This window comes from Mytilus edulis, chromosome 13 (genome assembly GCF_963676685.1).
Source record: "Mytilus edulis chromosome 13, xbMytEdul2.2, whole genome shotgun sequence".
In the NCBI taxonomy this organism is placed as follows: Eukaryota; Metazoa; Mollusca; class Bivalvia; order Mytilida; family Mytilidae; genus Mytilus; species Mytilus edulis.
The window spans coordinates 49,516,492-49,534,988 of NC_092356.1; the positions used below are offsets into that span (position 1 = coordinate 49,516,492).

At 32.9% G+C, this 18,497-nt stretch overlaps 1 protein-coding gene across 1 annotated transcript in view; it reads left to right on the forward strand.

Annotated features, from left to right (window-relative positions):
• LOC139501308 (uncharacterized) overlaps positions 1 to 16,370 on the forward strand; it is a 58,670-nt gene extending 42,300 nt beyond the window's left edge. Inside the window, exons 2-7 of the mRNA XM_071290339.1 lie at positions 8,959 to 9,243; positions 9,524 to 9,682; positions 11,406 to 11,693; positions 12,391 to 12,432; positions 13,048 to 13,129; positions 13,733 to 16,370. Coding sequence (XP_071146440.1) covers positions 8,959 to 9,243; positions 9,524 to 9,682; positions 11,406 to 11,693; positions 12,391 to 12,432; positions 13,048 to 13,129; positions 13,733 to 14,453 — 1,577 coding nt within the window. The 3' untranslated portion in view covers positions 14,454 to 16,370. The remainder of the gene's footprint in view (positions 1 to 8,958; positions 9,244 to 9,523; positions 9,683 to 11,405; positions 11,694 to 12,390; positions 12,433 to 13,047; positions 13,130 to 13,732) is intronic.
• Positions 16,371 to 18,497: the final 2,127 nt, after the last annotated feature.

Sequence of the window (18,497 nt, forward strand, 5' to 3'; positions counted from 1 at the left end):
TGGACAGTGGTGGATCTAGAAATTTTCATAAGAGGGGGCCCGCTCCATTCACGCTTCAGTGATTCCCTATATAGGCAACCAAATTCCCCCCCCCCCCCCCCCAAAAAAAAAGGGAGGCGGCCTCCCTGGTTCCCTAAATCCAGCTCTATTGGATTTCTAGAATTCCAAAGTTCGTCATTTTTAGTGAGATTGTTCTTTTACTCACAAACATCATAAATCAACAACAAAATTAAAACACTTACGCTCGTAAAGATGTTTTCCATTTCTACATTTTATATTGATTAATTCAAAGTGAACTGTATTTATCACCTACAAGTGTATATACGATATTAGGTTAAGGTCAGAAAAATATCAACTTTTTTGTATGAGGCTTAGAAACTGGGGAAGGTCGAGGTTCTTTGAGCTCTTCTCCAGTTTAGCGTTGAGTACAAAAAATGATATTTTTCTGATATTGACCTAATATTGTTTTTATACTGCAATTTAAATGAATAAATTGATAGCTATTTAAATTGTAACACAGATTTCAAACTTATTGTCATACCTTAATGACCTCCTGACTGTGGAAAAAAGTGTTCCATGATGAAATTGACATTATACAAAATATAGCTGTGTTACTGTATTTAGTTTAGTATGACGTCCATTTGAATTCCAGACTAAAGTGCACATTTGTATTTTTAGCTCACCTGGCCGACAGGCCAAGTGAGCTTTTCTCATCACTTGGCGTCCGGCGTCCGTCGTCGTCCGTCGTCGTCCGTCGTCGTCGTCCTGCGTTAACTTTTACAAAAATCTTCTCCTCTGAAACTACCCGGCCAAATTTAACCAAACTTGGCCATAATCATCATTGGGGTATCTAGTTTAAAAGATGTGTCCGGTGACCCGGCCAACCAACCAAGATGGCCGCCATGGCTAAAAATAGAACATAGGGGTAAAATGCAGTTTTTGGCTTATAACTCAAAAACCAAAGCATTAAGAGCAAATCTGACAGGAAGTAAAATTGTTCATCAGGTCATGATCTATCTGCCCTGGAATTTTCAGATGAATCGGATAATCGGTTGTTAGGTTGCTGCCCCTGAAATGTTAATTTTAAGGAAATTTAGCTGTTTTTGGTTATTATCTTGAATATTATTACAGATAGAGATAAACTGTAAACAGCAATAATGTTCAGCAAAGTAAGATCTACAAATAAGTCAACATGACCAAAATGGTTAGTTGACCACTTTAGGAGTTATTGCCCTTAATAGTCAATTTTTAACCATTTTTCGTAAATCTTAGTAATCTTTTAGAAAAATCTTCTCCTCTGAAACTACTGGGCCAAATTTAACCAAACTTGGCCATAATTATCATTGGGGTATCTAGTTTAAAAAATGTGTCCGGTGACCCGGCCAACCAACCAAGATGGCCGCCATGGCTAAAAATAGAAGATAGGGGTAAAATGCAGTTTTTGGCTTATAACTCAAAAACCAAAGCATTTAAGGGAAAATCTGAAGGATAAAATTGTTCAATAGGTCATGATCTATCGGTCCTGAAATTTTCAGATGAATCAGACATTCCGTTGTTGGGTTGCTGCCCCTGAAATGGTAATTTTAAGGAAATTTAGCTGTTTTTGGTTATTATCTTGAATATTATTATAGATAGAGATAAACTGTAAACAGCAATAATGTTCAGCAAACTAAGATCTACAAATAAGTCAACATGACCAAAATGGTCAGTTGACCACTTTAGGAGTAATTGCCCTTTATAGTAAATTTTTAACCATTTTTCGTAAATCTTAGTAATCTTTTAGAAAAATCTTCTCCTCTGAAACTACTGGGCCAAATTTAACCAAACTTAGCCATAATCATCATTGGGGTATCTAGTTAAAAAATGTGTCCGGTAACTCAGGCAACAAACCAAGATGGCCGCCATGGCTAAAAATAGAACATGGGGGTAAAATGCAGTTTTTGGCTTATAACTCAAAAACCCAAGCATTGAGAGCAAATCTGACAGGAAGTAAAATTGTTGATCAGGTCACGATCTATCTGCCCTGGAATTTTCAGATGAATCGGATAATCGGTTGTTAGGTTGCTGCCCCTGAATTGGTAATTTTGAGGAAATTTTGCTGTTTGTTTGTTATTATCTTGAATATTATTATAGATAGAGATAAACTGTAAACAGCAATAATGTACAGCAAAGTAAGAACTAAAAATAAGTCCGTATGACCAAAATAGTCAATTGACTCCCTAGGAGTTATTGCCCTTCATAGTCAATTTTTAACAATTTTCTTAAAATTTGAAGATATTCAATTGCATTTTCCACAGAAAGTACTGTTATAGATAGAGATAATTGTAAGCAGCAAGAATGTTAAGTAAAGTAAGATCTACAAACACATCACCATCACCAAAACACAATTTTGTCATGAATCCATCTGTGTCCATTGTTTAATATTCACATAGACCAAGGTGAGCGACACAGGCTCTTTAGAGCCTCTAGTTTAAAATGGTCAGATGAAGCCCACCTGTGGGTGTGGGATTTTCTCGATGCGTTGAAGACCCATTGGTGGCCTTCGGTTATCTGCTCTTTGGTCGGGTTATTGTTGCTTAGTCTTTAGTTTTCTATGTTGTGTCTTGTGTACCATTATTTGTCTGTTTTTTTTCTTTTTTTATCCATGGCGTAGTCAGTTTATTTTCGATCTATGAGTTTGACTGTCCCTCTGATATCTTTCGCCCCTCTTAAAAAGGCAACATAACAATATCTAGCAACAACATAGCAACCTAAAAACTAAAGGTACTGCCCTCTCCACCCGAAAACAAAATACATCTAAAGATCACCATGTCAAAATGAAAGTGACAACCATTGACCAAAAATATTGATCAGTTTGTCGCATTTAAGTACTTCTCCTTCAGTGTTTTTGGATGTTCTTTAATGTTAGTAACTTATCAATATTTAAAGTGGATGAGTGCGCTGGAAACTACGGCATAAGGTGGGATTCAGCAACTATAGCTTTATAGAGACCTCTCAGACTCAATGCTGCTCTCTTTAGATATCTTTTTGTCAAATTTGTCGTATAATTGCTATCTTTTTGTTGTTGATCTTGCACCCCTTTTCACTCAATCAGACAAACAATTGTGTCGTGGTTACTACTGCACTTAATGTCATCCATCTGTTACATGATTTTATAGTGACTCAGGTTAAAAATGAAAGCTATATAGCTATTTCTAGTTTTTCTTAGATAACTTCATGTTATCTGATTCTTTGTAAATAGCTCTTACACAAATCTTTATTTAGATGCATTGAATGGTGTCGATGGGTTTTTAACTTTAAAGTTTATTTAATTTTTGTTATCAAAACAGGGATTTTCAGTTTTCAGTTTCTGTTTTTTTAGGGTGGATTTACGATGATATAAACTAATTTGAAACAGTTTATGTTTAAACATATACTGTTTTAATTTATGATTGCAATGATTATTGTTGTTGCACGTTCTGCTTTCACAATCACTTTCAGCATACGGACGCATGTACTTAAAGATGTACTATTAGTTGTCAAACTTTAAAACGTGTGCATAGTAATTTGAAACCCTTCCACCCAAAAAAATATGAACTTTCGCATATGTAAGTGTCGTAAATAAATTATCAATTTCTCGAATTTCTTAAATTTATGATAACTATAGAGTTTAATGAGAACCCTACATGTAGATTAAATACGTGTATTTGACAATAATAGAAAGAAGGCTGAGTCACCTTTTAAGTAGGTGGTAAACCTTTGTGAAAAATAAAGTTTAAAACGTGTTTTCTTTTAATAGTTTGACGAGCTTGACTGAAAATCAAAATATTTATAATCTGCATGGTAAAAATAAAGTCACACTTCTTCCGTTTAACTACACAAGGAACTGTGAACGAGGATATATAAACTTATTTGGAAACTTAAAATTTATTCTAAGTAGCAGTTGGTTTCATTCAAAAACACTATTGTTGTGTGAAACACTTTATATATAAACAACTTATTTTAACTTAAAGAAACTAGAGGCTTTTAAGCACATGTGTCGCTCACCTTGAGCAATATATTTCCATTCGCCGTTTCAGAATCTAATGCATCCTGGGTAATATGTTCATATGTGTATACCAAAACATCCTGATTGGTTAAAAATGTCATAAACAATGGACATTTAACCAATGAAGTGATGCTATTTTCAATTTGGGATACGAACAATGAAATTACCCATGATGCTTTAGAATCTGAAACGGCCAATGTAGACTAGAATAAGAGTTCTGACTTTCTTGAAATTATTTGAGATTATTGATGGCTTGTCTTGAAACCAATCATTAATGGTTTGCAGAAACTTTACAAAGAGAAACAATTAATTGTTAAAACCGAATTATTCCTACCCGGTTTCACATCATGACTCACTTGAATATTTTTTTACTACGATGGTGTATAACAACACTCATATTTGACTTAAAAATATTTATATATATAGTGGATTGGGAAACAAGTTATTACAACTTATATTAATCCCTTTCCACTTTGCGGGTGCGATTGCTGCCTTGTTGTGGCATAAGCCTGGCTCTTTTTCGAAATCTATATAACGGTGTATTTTACGTGCAAGAGATATTGCTCTCTCTTAACACGAGTTAGTCCTTTATCGTCCCCATCTGACGGACTATCATCGTTTCTCGGGACCATACCCATGGTGTCAAGGGATATGTATTGTATACTATAGTGCTTGTGCATATATAACATGTATAAATAATTACTGCTTATGAATATTGACTTTCTTCTATATTTTTACAAATATGTAAATTTATGGGTTCGTTAGAAATATATCTTTGTAGACGTATTACGTTTGTTCTACACGAATACAAGCCCTTTGTTTTTTGGGTCCAAAATTGACAAAACGATTTTAAAAGCGTTATTATATGTACATAAGACTGTGGTACGTGTACTTAGTTGTTATACTAATTTTCAAAACAAGTAGCACAAAGACTAGTTTAAACGTTTTCATGAACGTGACATTTAAATTCAGATTCAATATTTAAATAATGTTGAAATATTTGTTAAAAACTCATTGTGTTGAAACCTTAAACAATACAAATCTAAAGTTCAATACTAAAAATTCTACATTTCGGGTAGTTAGGAGAAGTTATATAAATAGTAAGACAAATTCAAATCTGTAAAATTTGAACGGATTAAAATATGCATGTTGGATGTGTGGATATATATCAGTGCGTGTTCAACATACAGTGACGACTATTACATGTATATCAGAATGAGAAAATGCTGATGTAATATCGAAATATGAACCCTGCATTTGCCCAAAAGACTTAATAAAGTTTAAACGTATTAGTTTAACTACAGTGGAGATCACTTCTAATCTCTCATTAGAACTGTCAGAATAATCTGTCTTAGAACTGTTCTAAACTATCCTAGAACAGTTCCACCCTAGAAATGTTTAAAGTAGAACTGTCAGAATCAGTACTAGATAGAACTGATCAAATCAGTTCAAGGTAGAATAATCAGGATCTGTTCTAGGGTAGAACGGTCCAAATCAGTTCTAGTCGTAGAACTGTCAGCAGAACATACCAAATCATTTCTAACCGTAGAACCGTCAGCAGAACTGACTAAATCATTTCTAACCGTAGAACCGTCAGCAGAACTGACTAAATCAGTTCTAACCGTAGAACTGTCACCAGGACTGTCTGAAACTGTTCTAGTCGTTGAACTGACCAAACCTGCAGTTAGGTCATCTCACTGGTCACCGTTCAGTGTTATTATTATCGTTGGTAAAGCCACACGCAAAATGCTTCCTGTCAAAGTTAAAACAATTTAAATGTTTTTGAAACAGCGAATACCGGTAGTTTTTTTAAACTGTTCTATGGATAGAACTAACTAAATCAATTCTAGCCGTAGAACTAACCAAAATCAGTTATAATCGTAGACCTGTTCTAGTCGTAGAATTGTTCTAGTCGTATAAAGATTTGGTCAGATCTAGGTAGAAATGTCTATAACTGTTCTAAGGTAGAACTGTCAGGATCAGTTCTAGGTAGAACTGTCTAAATCATTTCTAGGTTATAGAACTGTTCTAGCTAGAACTGTCTAAAAGGTTTCAGGATGACAGTTCTACATACTTTCCTAGAACAGGTCTCCTGACAGTTTCTGACAGATTTGATGAGAGGTTAGAAGTGATCTCCACTTCAGGTAATAGTTGGCAAGAAAATATTTCATATTAGGGCACGTTCATGTTCCCAAGTGATTAATATCTCTCACAAACTCAATAAGGCCGTGTAGTGGTTTGCGGATTTTAAACAACAGTTACATACTATTAACCAAACCTTTCTTATCCACAAGCATTGGCTCACAGTGAACTCTGGTTCAGTGTCTCCTGTCAGTATCTCAAATTCTATGTTATATCAAAGCACCTATTTCCCTATTACAAAACTTCACCTATTTCCCTAATATAAAACTTGTTACTTTTTGAAAAAAAAATAATTTAGCATTATTGAGATTCATTTTGAAAGAGATTTATGATAACGTTGTTTTACGGAATCAAACAATAAACTGAGAGGTTTTCAGTGACGTCTTTATGTAAAACAAACCGCATAAAACACTTTTAAAGCAGAGATCAACATAAAAATGATCATAAATTTGTAAAAACCAATTGTAGTAAGATTACAGGTATGAAAGTGTTTAAGGAAATGGGGTGAAAATAGGCTTCCCGAAACATGAAAGTAACGTACAAAAATAAATAAGGACAATTTTCGTAAATTTTTGAACAAGTTTAGTTGGGGGCACCAGAAGAAGTAATAGAAGTTTATAATAATTGTGGACGGACTTTAAACCTAACCCATTTAAACTAACTTTGTAATGTTTGACTCTGACAATGAATATCTCACTGTTTTTGTGTGAAGATGAAGTTTATTCATTTCTTTATCGAATTTTGTTTCGCTAATGTTAGTGATAATGAATTGCGTATTTTAACAGCGTATTTTCATATTGTACTTTGAATATAGCAACATACGTTGTATGTTTTTAGATAAGAAAAAAGTAAATATTTTTTCATTTCATTTTTGTATACAACATTTATACACGTTTTTATAGTTTACAAATATGTTTAAGTGCTTTATAATAAGGTCGATAAAACATTTTATGATATATGTAAACTACCCACTTAACACACATATCCCAATTATCTGGTTAAACATTTGCATCACCTAGTATGTTGCCATACATAAGCCTTGTAGATGTTTTGATCTGATTCAACCTAAGCATATCGGAAATAAACTTTATTTTGAATAATGGCTTTGTGTTTCACTCCATCGGTCACCGACCGTGATGGTTGTCGACGGGTTAAATACTCCTAAAACTATATTAAAATCATCAAACTATAACTGGCATTGCCAGAAGCTGCAAGGAACCTATGTTATATGTCAGAAACCTTGCTTATAAGTGCAACTCAATATCGTATTGACTTTTTTTTTTTAGCTTAGAAGGTCATTATCATAAGGTCATGAGTTTTTTTTTATGAGTATCCTTTTCTAAAGGAAATATAAGAGGAATATCGTGAATATGTTTGAGTATAGATATCCGTGAGAAAGAGACCATTGATATTTTAAAATAGATATATGTAATTGATAAGTTAGATGTTTACACTTTTCAGACATGAAATGCTGGAATATAAAATAAAATGAATAAGACACAGCCGAGTTGTGGGGAAGAGATATTCATTCTTTTGTGAGTTCAAAGTTCTAGTTCACATTGGTTCAATGTTCGATGCAGAGCAACGATTGACGTTTTGGTCCTTTGACAATCCACCCATTGAAGTAAAACTTGTAACACTGTGTTTTAAATTTTATGCATAGTCAGTGTTGTATAATATAAGTATTATTTCATCAAAATAAATGACAACAATTTTTCTTTTATTTCTAACTACCTTTAACTATACTTATTGACATGCTTGAGGTAATGTATTTGATGCAAACTAAACCTGACATCAATAGTTTGCCATCCGACACATTTATTTTAAGCATGTTGCAATAAGAAATTGTATATATTTATGAACTTCCTTATAAATCTTGTTAACCACCATTAACGTTACTGCTCGGTAAGAGAATGAGGATAAGGTCACAATCATATATTTTATTTTTACAATGCGTGACATGGAAATTTAAAATATTTGCAAGAGACAATTTTCGACACAAACGTACACATTGTTGTGAGGCTGATGACATTAAAAGAAACTGTGATTTAATCTGTTTTATAGCCAATACGTCTCCTTGTATATCCTGAAGCAAAGGGTACTAAAATATTGGTTAACTATCAAATGTAAGAGATGGGAATCCAATAGATAACATAAAATGTTTTATACTTATTTTAAAGTGCTGCCGCCATCCTTCATGCATTTCAAATCACCATTGAAGGACAACGCTTATATTATAAAAAATATTTACACTATCAAAATGTCTGTTTACTTTTAATATTTGAAGATGAAGCACTATTGGTAGTTTATCTTTCATTCTCCAAGAACAGTTTCAATAGAAAACTGTGATATAACTTGAACATTGTCCACATAGAATGTGGTATTGCTGCCAACAAAAGATCATAAAACAGTTATCAATTGTAAGCACCTGTTCTAAGTCAGGAATCTGATGTTCAGTAGTTGTCGTTTTTAGTGTGTTTGTTTCTCGCTTTTTATATACCTATAATATACCTTTGGTTTTCCCGTTTGAATGGTTTTACACTTGTAATTTTTGGGGCCCTTTATAGCTTGCTGCTTTGTGTGAGCCAAGGCTCCGTGTTGAAGACCGTACCTTGACCTATAATGGTTTACTTTTATAATTATGACTTGGATGGAGAGTTGTCTCATTGGCACTCATACCACATCTTCCTATATCTATCAATAAGAGGATATACTGACAGTGAGCAACAAGACCTCTTTGTGCGACTTTCTTCAAGCTCGTTTAATTAAACAAATCTTTCTATTTGCAGAAATTAGAGGAAATGATGACATGTATAGATGTCCAGACCATTTGTCAAGATCTATTTATCTTAAAACATTCGGAGAGAAATGTTATCGATACGAGAAGGGCGAATTATATTGGACGACGGCAAGAAGTCGGTGTACCGGAGAAGGAGGTGATCTTATCCAGATCAGGAATCAGGCAACACAAACCTGGGTCATGTCTACTTTGAATGAGCTACACTGGAACAAAAACGGTGTTTGGATAGGAGCTCATGATAGGGGCGATGAAATGAATTGGAGATGGGTTACCGGTAAGCTTTTTTGCAAGATAATAAACAAAACGCGTTAATATAAAATAAACAAGATTGTCGTTCTGGGCATGTACTAGTATACGATCCTAATTTTTGTGATTAAAAAAAAACTAGGGAAACTTCAGTAGAACAATTATTATATCTTGGGAATGTACTAGTATACGATCTTAATGTTGGTTATTAAGAAAAACTAGGGAAACAAAAGTAGAACAAGTATTATATTCGTACACTCAATAAGTGTATGTCATTCTTAACATTGATGATTTTGTTCTTTTTTTAGGCGAAAGGATAAGTTGGAGTTATTGGGGCGGTGGTCAGCCGAACTGTGACTGGTTATGTATGGAAGATTGCGGAAGCTTACGTCGTGATGATGGTGGTAGATGGCATGATAAACCATGTTCCTTCTCTGGATTTGTATACTCATTTATATGTCAGTATGGTAAGTGTTATTTTGATCTGTGGAGCAGGATATTTTTAATCTCCTTTAATTATGTCTGTATTTTAGTGTGTGGTGTTTTTGTAGACTAATGTTTGTCTTTTGGTCGGTTTGTTTTTGTGTTTTTGCAATGCCGTTGTAAGTTTATTTTCGGCATATGAATATCACTTCTGTATCTGGCGCCTCTGTTTTATATACATTAATTTGGTACAATATAATAAATATGGTGTAACAAAATGAAAAATAATGTCGCCAAAACACCTGATTTATAAAGTACATCATATAGACACATCCAAGGCGATAGGATGTTGCTTACATTTTGATGGTGTGCCATCAATTACAAAAGTTATATTTTCTTCTAACCAACTCTATCTATACCAACAACACAAGATTATTACATTTTTAAAAATAAACATCTTTAGTTACTAGTAAAAGCCAAATACAGTATAAAAAGCATTCATGGTTATAAAAGGATCAGCTCAAATGTATCGCAGCTCATGTATGCTTGGGTAATAACTAATAAAAATCGAATTAATAAAATAACGGAAGAGAGCAGTTTGTACGAAAACTTTAAATGTATGAATATGCATTTTTCAATGAGATGAACAACCAGTAAAATATGATTAATTTGGAAGATACCTTGAAAACCAACAAAAAAGAAACAATTCTTACGATCATACACGGGGTGCAAAACTAAAAAATCAGGAAAATCTTACATTTTCTTTACTTTCTGCAAATTCTGGGGCTATTTAAAATGAAATACGCAAAGGATCACACACGAGACGCAAAAATGACTTTCGGGAGCTTCCATTTTATTGGATAACACTGTTACGTGATCAATTTCCAAGACTCCAAGCTGTCAATCATTTAATTTATATTACAATCACAATGTGTCTTACTCATTAACATATTGAATCAAACTCATCCTTCGGATTCGTTTGTTTAAATATGTTAACTCGTAAGAACCATGGTATATAAAATTTGTAATATCAATAATCTAAAATAACGAGGTCCAATTTGTCAGCCGTCATCACGTGAAAACGACCAATCAAAGAATTCACCTTTATATATTGCTAATATAGGACAATGGTGTTGATTAAAAATTACACCACTCCAGACCCTTTTGTTTTCCACATGATTAATATTGTCAAAAATTAACATTTCCAGGGCGAATCCGATACCGATACCAATAGTATATTCACCTGTTTCCTATTTACCATATCTGTACATTCCGCATCTGACAGGCGCACCACCAAGATTTTGCTATATACACGGGTCATAATCACAGGGTTGACACTACTAAATTCAAGCACTGTCCCATTGTTCCCTATTGCAGTATTTCAATCAGTATGTCTTTCTATGACTGCGATACGAATACTAAAAATCTGGACTTAAAATAAGGCGTATAGGTACAGTTTTCAATTTGTTAGCCAGCATGACGTAAAACAGCGAATCAAAGAATTCAACTTTATTTATATCTATTACAGGCCCTTTTGTTTTCCAAATAATTAATATTACCAATAATTGATAACTTCGAGGTTGACGGATTCAAACAGAAAGATTTTGAAAGCAGAGAAAACTGTGCAGCTTTATCAGATGACAATACCAATACTAAAATAAGGCTTACGCATAGTTATATACTTTAATTTAATCACGGATCCGCGATATCACAGGTCTGTTCTAGTTATTATTTAGTACTTCATTGTTTCTATTCATCATTTAATAGATATGAAACCTGCAACAACTACAACAACGACGACCACAACAACGACAACCACAACGACGACGCCAACGCCAACCACAACAACTCCAACGACGACAACGCCAACGACGACGACTCCAACGACGACAACGCCAACAACGACGCCGCCAAAGACGACGACGCCAACAACGACGACGCCAACGACGACAACACCAACGACAACGACGCCCACCACGACCACAACGACTCCGTCTCCTACAACAACATTTATGCCAACTCCAGAAAAAGGGGAGGTTACTGTAAATTTAACAGGTTTGTGAAGTCATGTATTTACATAGTGTATGTGTTCATCTGTCTAAAGTAATAACTATAGGAATATATATATCTTTCGCCCCTCCTTTAGTAACATTGACCATTCCTTCCTACGGTTTAATTTACTTTTTTACAAAGTGTGACTTGAATGAGAGAGTTGTCTCATTGACACCCATTGACACTCATACCACATCTTCTTATATCTAATACAATGTTCTCGGATATAAAACGAATGTTCTTTTTTTAATTGATTTTTAAAATTGTGATATTATTCATTTCTAGATGAAAATGCAAAATAGTTTACAAAGGTTGCCAATTATTGTTAATAAACTACAATATATCAGACCGAATTATTATGGTTGTTATTAATTTTTTAACTTGTTACTTTCACTGCGGTTTTACAGACAATCTTAATTTTAATCTGTTTGTAGAAATCCTTAAATTCCTAAAATTTTAGAAAATGTCTTAACCCGAAGTAATTCCTTGCCATTTGCCTAGTAGCAGGTGCTTAAATGGTAAAAAAATTGACCTAAATCGTCTTGGATTGCAAATTCCAGACGAGATATATGTGTAAGAAAACGATTATTTTTACAATCGATGTTTTAATATGTCGAGATTTATGGGTTATCTCATTTTTCATCGTGCTATGTGCGTTCAGTTCCCTCCTTCATAATTATATATACCTCCTTTATTTCAGGCATTGGTATGTTAGCTGCGAAAGAGAACAATGTAACATCAGGTGAGCTGCTACATAAAAGTCTGTAAAACATATCTTGTTCATCTCATACTGTCAACATTAAGAAAAGTAAACATTACTCGATCAAATCGTTAAAACAAAAGGAACAACGATTTGTATTTCATACTGAAAGAGAGGCGAAAGATACTAAAAGGATAATCAAACGTATAGACCGAATATAAACTGACATCGCCACGACTATATAAGGTATAGACAAACAGACAAATAATTATAATACACAAGACAAAACAATTAGAACTCTTACTAAGTGTAGATTACAGGGGTTGAAGTCATAAAACTTTGCTCAGTGATCGGAGCACAAAAATCATGCTCAAAACATGATATCCAGCATTTTGATTGGTTGATTTTGGAGTATGAGAACAAAAAACTGACTCGAAAGTTTTATGACTTTAAGGCATGGTTTGAGTTTATATGTGGATGTTGGAAAAGTGTCAAACATTTGTTATCGCGAAATCGAATAAAGCTGTAAGCAATGGCATTAGATAAAAAACATTAATGATCTGATAATTCCGTTCTAAAACTATAACTGATATCATACTTATGTAGACTTTGACCACTTCAGACATTTGGACATTAAAATGACATATATATTTTCAGGAGAATTATCAGGAATTATTATAGCTTGTGTTTTGGGAGCTTTAGCATTGTTGATGCTAATGAGTGTTTGCTTTTTTAGAACGTGAGTATAGTGATATTTAAATCTGATTAACTGTGTTTTCAGTGATTCTCTAGACAAATTATTACTTAAATGTACCTCAAAGTTTACTTATATAACTAAATCATTTGCAATTGTTTCATGATTTGTGATGCAGAAATTATGCATGAATACAATGGATATTCGATTCTTGCTAAAGACTTAATATGTTATTTTATCAAAAGTGATAGTTTGTACACACATCCCATTTTATACATTCTTTATACTAAACAGATTTATATTCATTCAGCTGTATGGTCTTATATAATTATTACCAATAAAACGTTTAACATTTCTCGAAGGTATATTACTATGTTGTTATTGAGTCATTCTTTTTAATATAAAAAGTGTTTTAGATGAACTGTTACAAAGCAACCTCAGTGCTGCTCTACTTATTTTTGTTTTCCATACTTATTTAAAAATATGTTACAAGAAGTGTCTTAATAATAATAATCTTTATTTGCCATATAAGTAACATTATACTTGTGACATAAACAAAAGTAACAACAACAATACAATAACTGAGTTGAACACACACATATCAATATATATACAAGTAAAAATGACGAAACTGCTTAATTATTTCAGGAGAAAAACAAAAGGAAAGGAAGATTTGTCAATGCATTTCGATAATTTAACTTACACAGTCAGAACACTATTATCGTCACAACCCAGAATGAGTAGACATGAACGAAGTTTAAATAATCAAGTCCCAACCGGAAGTCAGAACGTATATGCAGAACCAATTTCATGTACCACATGTCAAGCTAAACTACCAAACGTCTCTGTAATTCCCAAAGACTCCGGACATTACGCTGAAATAACAGAACAAAAGATGGTTGACAAATTGAATGTCTATTTACCGAAATATGATAATAGTGAATATGAAAAATGTAATATAGCTAAAAGCAAACTCGGAGTTGCTGACTCACCACAGTACCTTGACGTATGTGCAGGTGCAGATAGTAAAGCCGTGTACGAAAGTGTATGTGAAAACGAGGCAGAATGCAATGCTATGAATGAGCAGCTGGAAACGTCTAAGAACCAATATGATGAATGTGGGAACGTTGACGTACCAGATAATGCCCCCAGTCACTATATTGACTTGGATGATACAGTAGGAAACGGAGAGTCTGCCGACAGCACATCTCTACGGTTAGAACTAGAACCAGGAGTATACGAAGATCTGAACAATGTCAATGGACAACCATCAAGTTTGGATGATATCCTTGTCAACTGTGATGGCGATTTAGATTTGGCAAAAGCTCCAAGTGGATATAATAATAATATCTACGACTCTAAAGCATAATTCTATATTCTGACACTCACCAAAAAAGAAATAAACAATACTTAAACGAAATGTGAAATATTTAAAAAAGGCCAATTTACTAGGTTTTTTCTGAACATCGTATGTGTCGTAAAAAAATAATGATGCTTGTAAAACAGCTATTACCAAATATGTTAGCATCTTTTAAAAGAAGATTAAGAACAAACACTATGCAAACATTATAAAATTTTCAAAAATTTATTGTTTGCCATTTTTTTTTCATGATGATATAGTGCTTGTTTGTGTAAAATAATTGTATATGTATAATAATGTATATGTCGATTTTTGTCCGAGTTTGCGTTTAGCATTTTTTGTTCATTGTTAATTTTCACTTCAGATTAAGGGTTATATATTATCTAATTATTTTTCTGTTGTTGGCATTGAGCTCCATTGTTTTATAATTTATTTCTGTTTATAAGTAAATAATATCTTCTGGTAGAGTTTCATTCGCATTGTCTGAAGAATAAATTACCATTTCTTACAGCGACTGAAGAAAATGCAAACATATGGGGAAAAAATCTTTCTTGTCACCTAATACTTTAACCGACATCTAATGTCAAAATAGGAAGTATTGTCTGTTGACAAGCCTTATATATTCCTTATTCATAATCGTTTTGATATCATCGAATACCCGGGTATCAAATGTACTGTCTTTCCTGATATAAAGCCTTTTGATTTGAAAAAAATTGGACTGCAGCTGACCAAAATTGTGCAACAAAGAGATATGTGCAATATTGAATATATTTGATGTAAAAGTGACATTTAAAGGAAGTTTTGGCTGCTCGATTTTCCTAGATTTGATTTTGGGGTTTTCGTGCAATATATGCATATGCATTGGATATTAACAACTCTACAGTGAGATTACATTTTGTTATTTTTGTTTTTATATTAATGCTTAAATTTAAGCGTTTGTCAAAATGCATAATATTTAGATTATAATTCTATTTTTTTAACATATCAATGAACTGCTTATACATACATGTATTTTTGGAGCTCCTTATTTAATACTTTTATAATAAAAATTAAAAAAGAGCTTAATGAATTGAAAAGTGAGATTGTGGTTTTGTAATACCTCATTATACAAGGTAATGAAAATTAATCAAATTTGCCAGCATTATAGCAGGTCTATGCAATGTAAAACTTCTAATTAATTCTAAATAAGGGTTTCAAACGGTTTGATTTTGAAATGTTGATATTTATAATGGTAGGAACAAATCATGATATGATATGCCTTTGAATTGATAATTAGGTAAACAAGGAAAACCCATAACTAGTGTTCACCCTCTGATAATAAACACTTCACAGAATCTTAAAAATCAAAATGTTTCATTTAAGCATTAAAATCTTATGATTTATATCTTGTAGCATTCATATGTTTATTTTTAATCATGTTGTATTGTTTCATAAGTTTGTTATTTGAAACATTCTTACGACGATAGAGAACTTAAACGACATTCTTCTTACTTACCATTTATTATCTTGATATCTTTCTTGCTTTATATTGCCATGCATAAACATGCATAGTTTTGTAAATAGCATACATAATGTAAGACCAAATATATACTGTAATAAATGCATGAATGCTTTCATAGAAACAATATGAATTCAGTTCGGTTTTGGTTATTTGTTTTATTGTATTGAAGATTAAATGTTTTGCACTAAATACAAAATGCTTTTGTATTTTTCTACATGTGAAAGTTCTAATTTTGGTATTTTGGAATTTCAAGTGTTCTCTTATACAAAAAAGATATAAATGTTTGAGAGACAATGCATTTGTAAAGTGAATCTAATGTATATAGTCACATATCTCCATACAATTTTGTAAGAATTCCATTTTGTCTATCATTTTGATATATATATGTTCATGTTCAATAATAAAAGTTGTTACATTTTCATTTATTTCTGGGATTTGTTGTCTTTTAACAGTAACATGAGTAAAGAGTATGACTTTGATGCCCTATCTTCGGTAGATTTTTATATTCATTTGTACACGTTTACTAGACTGCTGATGATAATAGAAAATAACGAATTTGAGTTGCCCAATATAATGGAAGTAATATTCGTACATGTGTAAAATTTCGATTAAATCCGCAAAACTGCACAAAACCCCCCAACAAACCCAAGAGACTTGCAAAATGTGAAAATTGAAAAAGGAAAATCCTATTTGTTTTTGATGCTGAATTAATTTTGATAACGTTGAAGATATAATCAAAGTGCAGATCCATGAATTTGTGTTCATGAATGGATATTTCCTGTCGCACTTGCTGCAACGTTTACGTAAATAAATTCGAATGGAGGAGTGTAATTTGAAATTCCTGTCTATTGAAATTATGTTAAATAATTGATCCTCCAAAAGAATCATCATAGATACATGTACCAGGATTTTAATTTTGTTCGTCCACAGAACACTCATATATAAATTTATCTATACAGTGTGAATATTGAAAATAAATTGAATAACGGTTTCATTTTTGTTCAGTAACCTATTGTTTCCATTTTTCAATCTTTGTTTTTGACCTTTTCTTTTTAAATAACTTGAGTCTTGATGCCTTGAAAAGCTTTAGTCTGTAGTTCATCCTTAATTCTAGACGATTTGCAGATACTACAGGAATATACTGAATAAACTCATCATCAGGTACCAGGATCGGTATGAGTGACACGACATGTTTCAAGCCTAGTTTTACGTCTCAACTTTTTCATTCAAATTTTGTATTTACGCCAGACGCGCGTTTCGTCTACAAAAGACTAAAAAGTCTGTCACACATTATTGATCATATTATTGAATTTTATGCAAGTGCAGTAGAAGGGAAGGATTAAGTTAGCTATAATACCAGGTTTAGGCAACCAGTTTCTACATTAGTAAATGCCAATAAAAAGTCAGAAATATATCAGTTGTTGTCAATTCGTTTGATGTGTTTCAGCTCTAAATATTGCCTTTCGATAAGGGAATTTATGATTTGAATTTTCCTTGGAGATCTGTATTTTCGTTTTCATTTTTTAAGGAAATGGGGATCAACAGGTTTCTCGAAATATGAAAGACATGAAAAATAAATAATAAGATGAATAATTGAAGACACTAACGTAGGAAACAGGAGCTATCCGAGCTGGAAACTTTGTTACCCAACATTGCTTTGCCTTCAAGAAACACAGACAGTACTTTGCTAATTCAAAAACAATATTATTATTACTTTTCTGTAAGATTGTTGCTTTTTTCTCACGTCGCCTCGATCTACTTATATTCACCCAGCGTTGTCTGGATAGTGGATCTTTTATTTTTATTTTAAATGAATAAACTTGTCAAACAACCTGTATGGAATGTTATAAAATGTTTACAGAGGCTGTTTTATGGCCAAACGACAGCATCTAGAGCAAACTTTGAAAATCTTTTTTTATTTTATTTTACTAGACGATTCTAAATGGACCTAGTTTTATTTTTTACAGTAAACTGATACATTATAAGGTCAGACATTTTCGGTCATCACCAACTCTGTCAACCATGCATTGAATTTTATGAAATTAAGACAGAAGCTGTATCAGTATACAGAGCAAAAATGTTTGTTGTTTTCATTTTTCCGTATTCTATGAGTCTTATGTAGACGAAACGCGCGTCTGGCGTACTAAATTATAATCCTGATACCTTTGATAACTTTTACACAACTGGGTCGATGCCACTGCTGGTGATCGTTTCGTCCCCGAGGGTATTGCCAGCCCAGTAGTCAACACTCCGGTGTTGACATGAATTTCAATAACTTAATGTGGTCATTTTTCTAAATTTCCTGTTTACAAAACTTTGAATTTTTCGAAACACTAAGGATTTTCTTATCCCAGGCAAAGATTACCTTAGCCGTATTTGGCACAACTTTTTGGAATTTTGGATCCTCAATGCTCTTCAACTTTTTACTTGTTCGGCTTTATAAATATTTTGATATGAGCGTCACTGATGAGTCTTATGTAGACGAAACGCGCGTCTGGCGTACTGAACTATAATCCTGGTACCTTTGATAACTATCTAATACATGGATAACT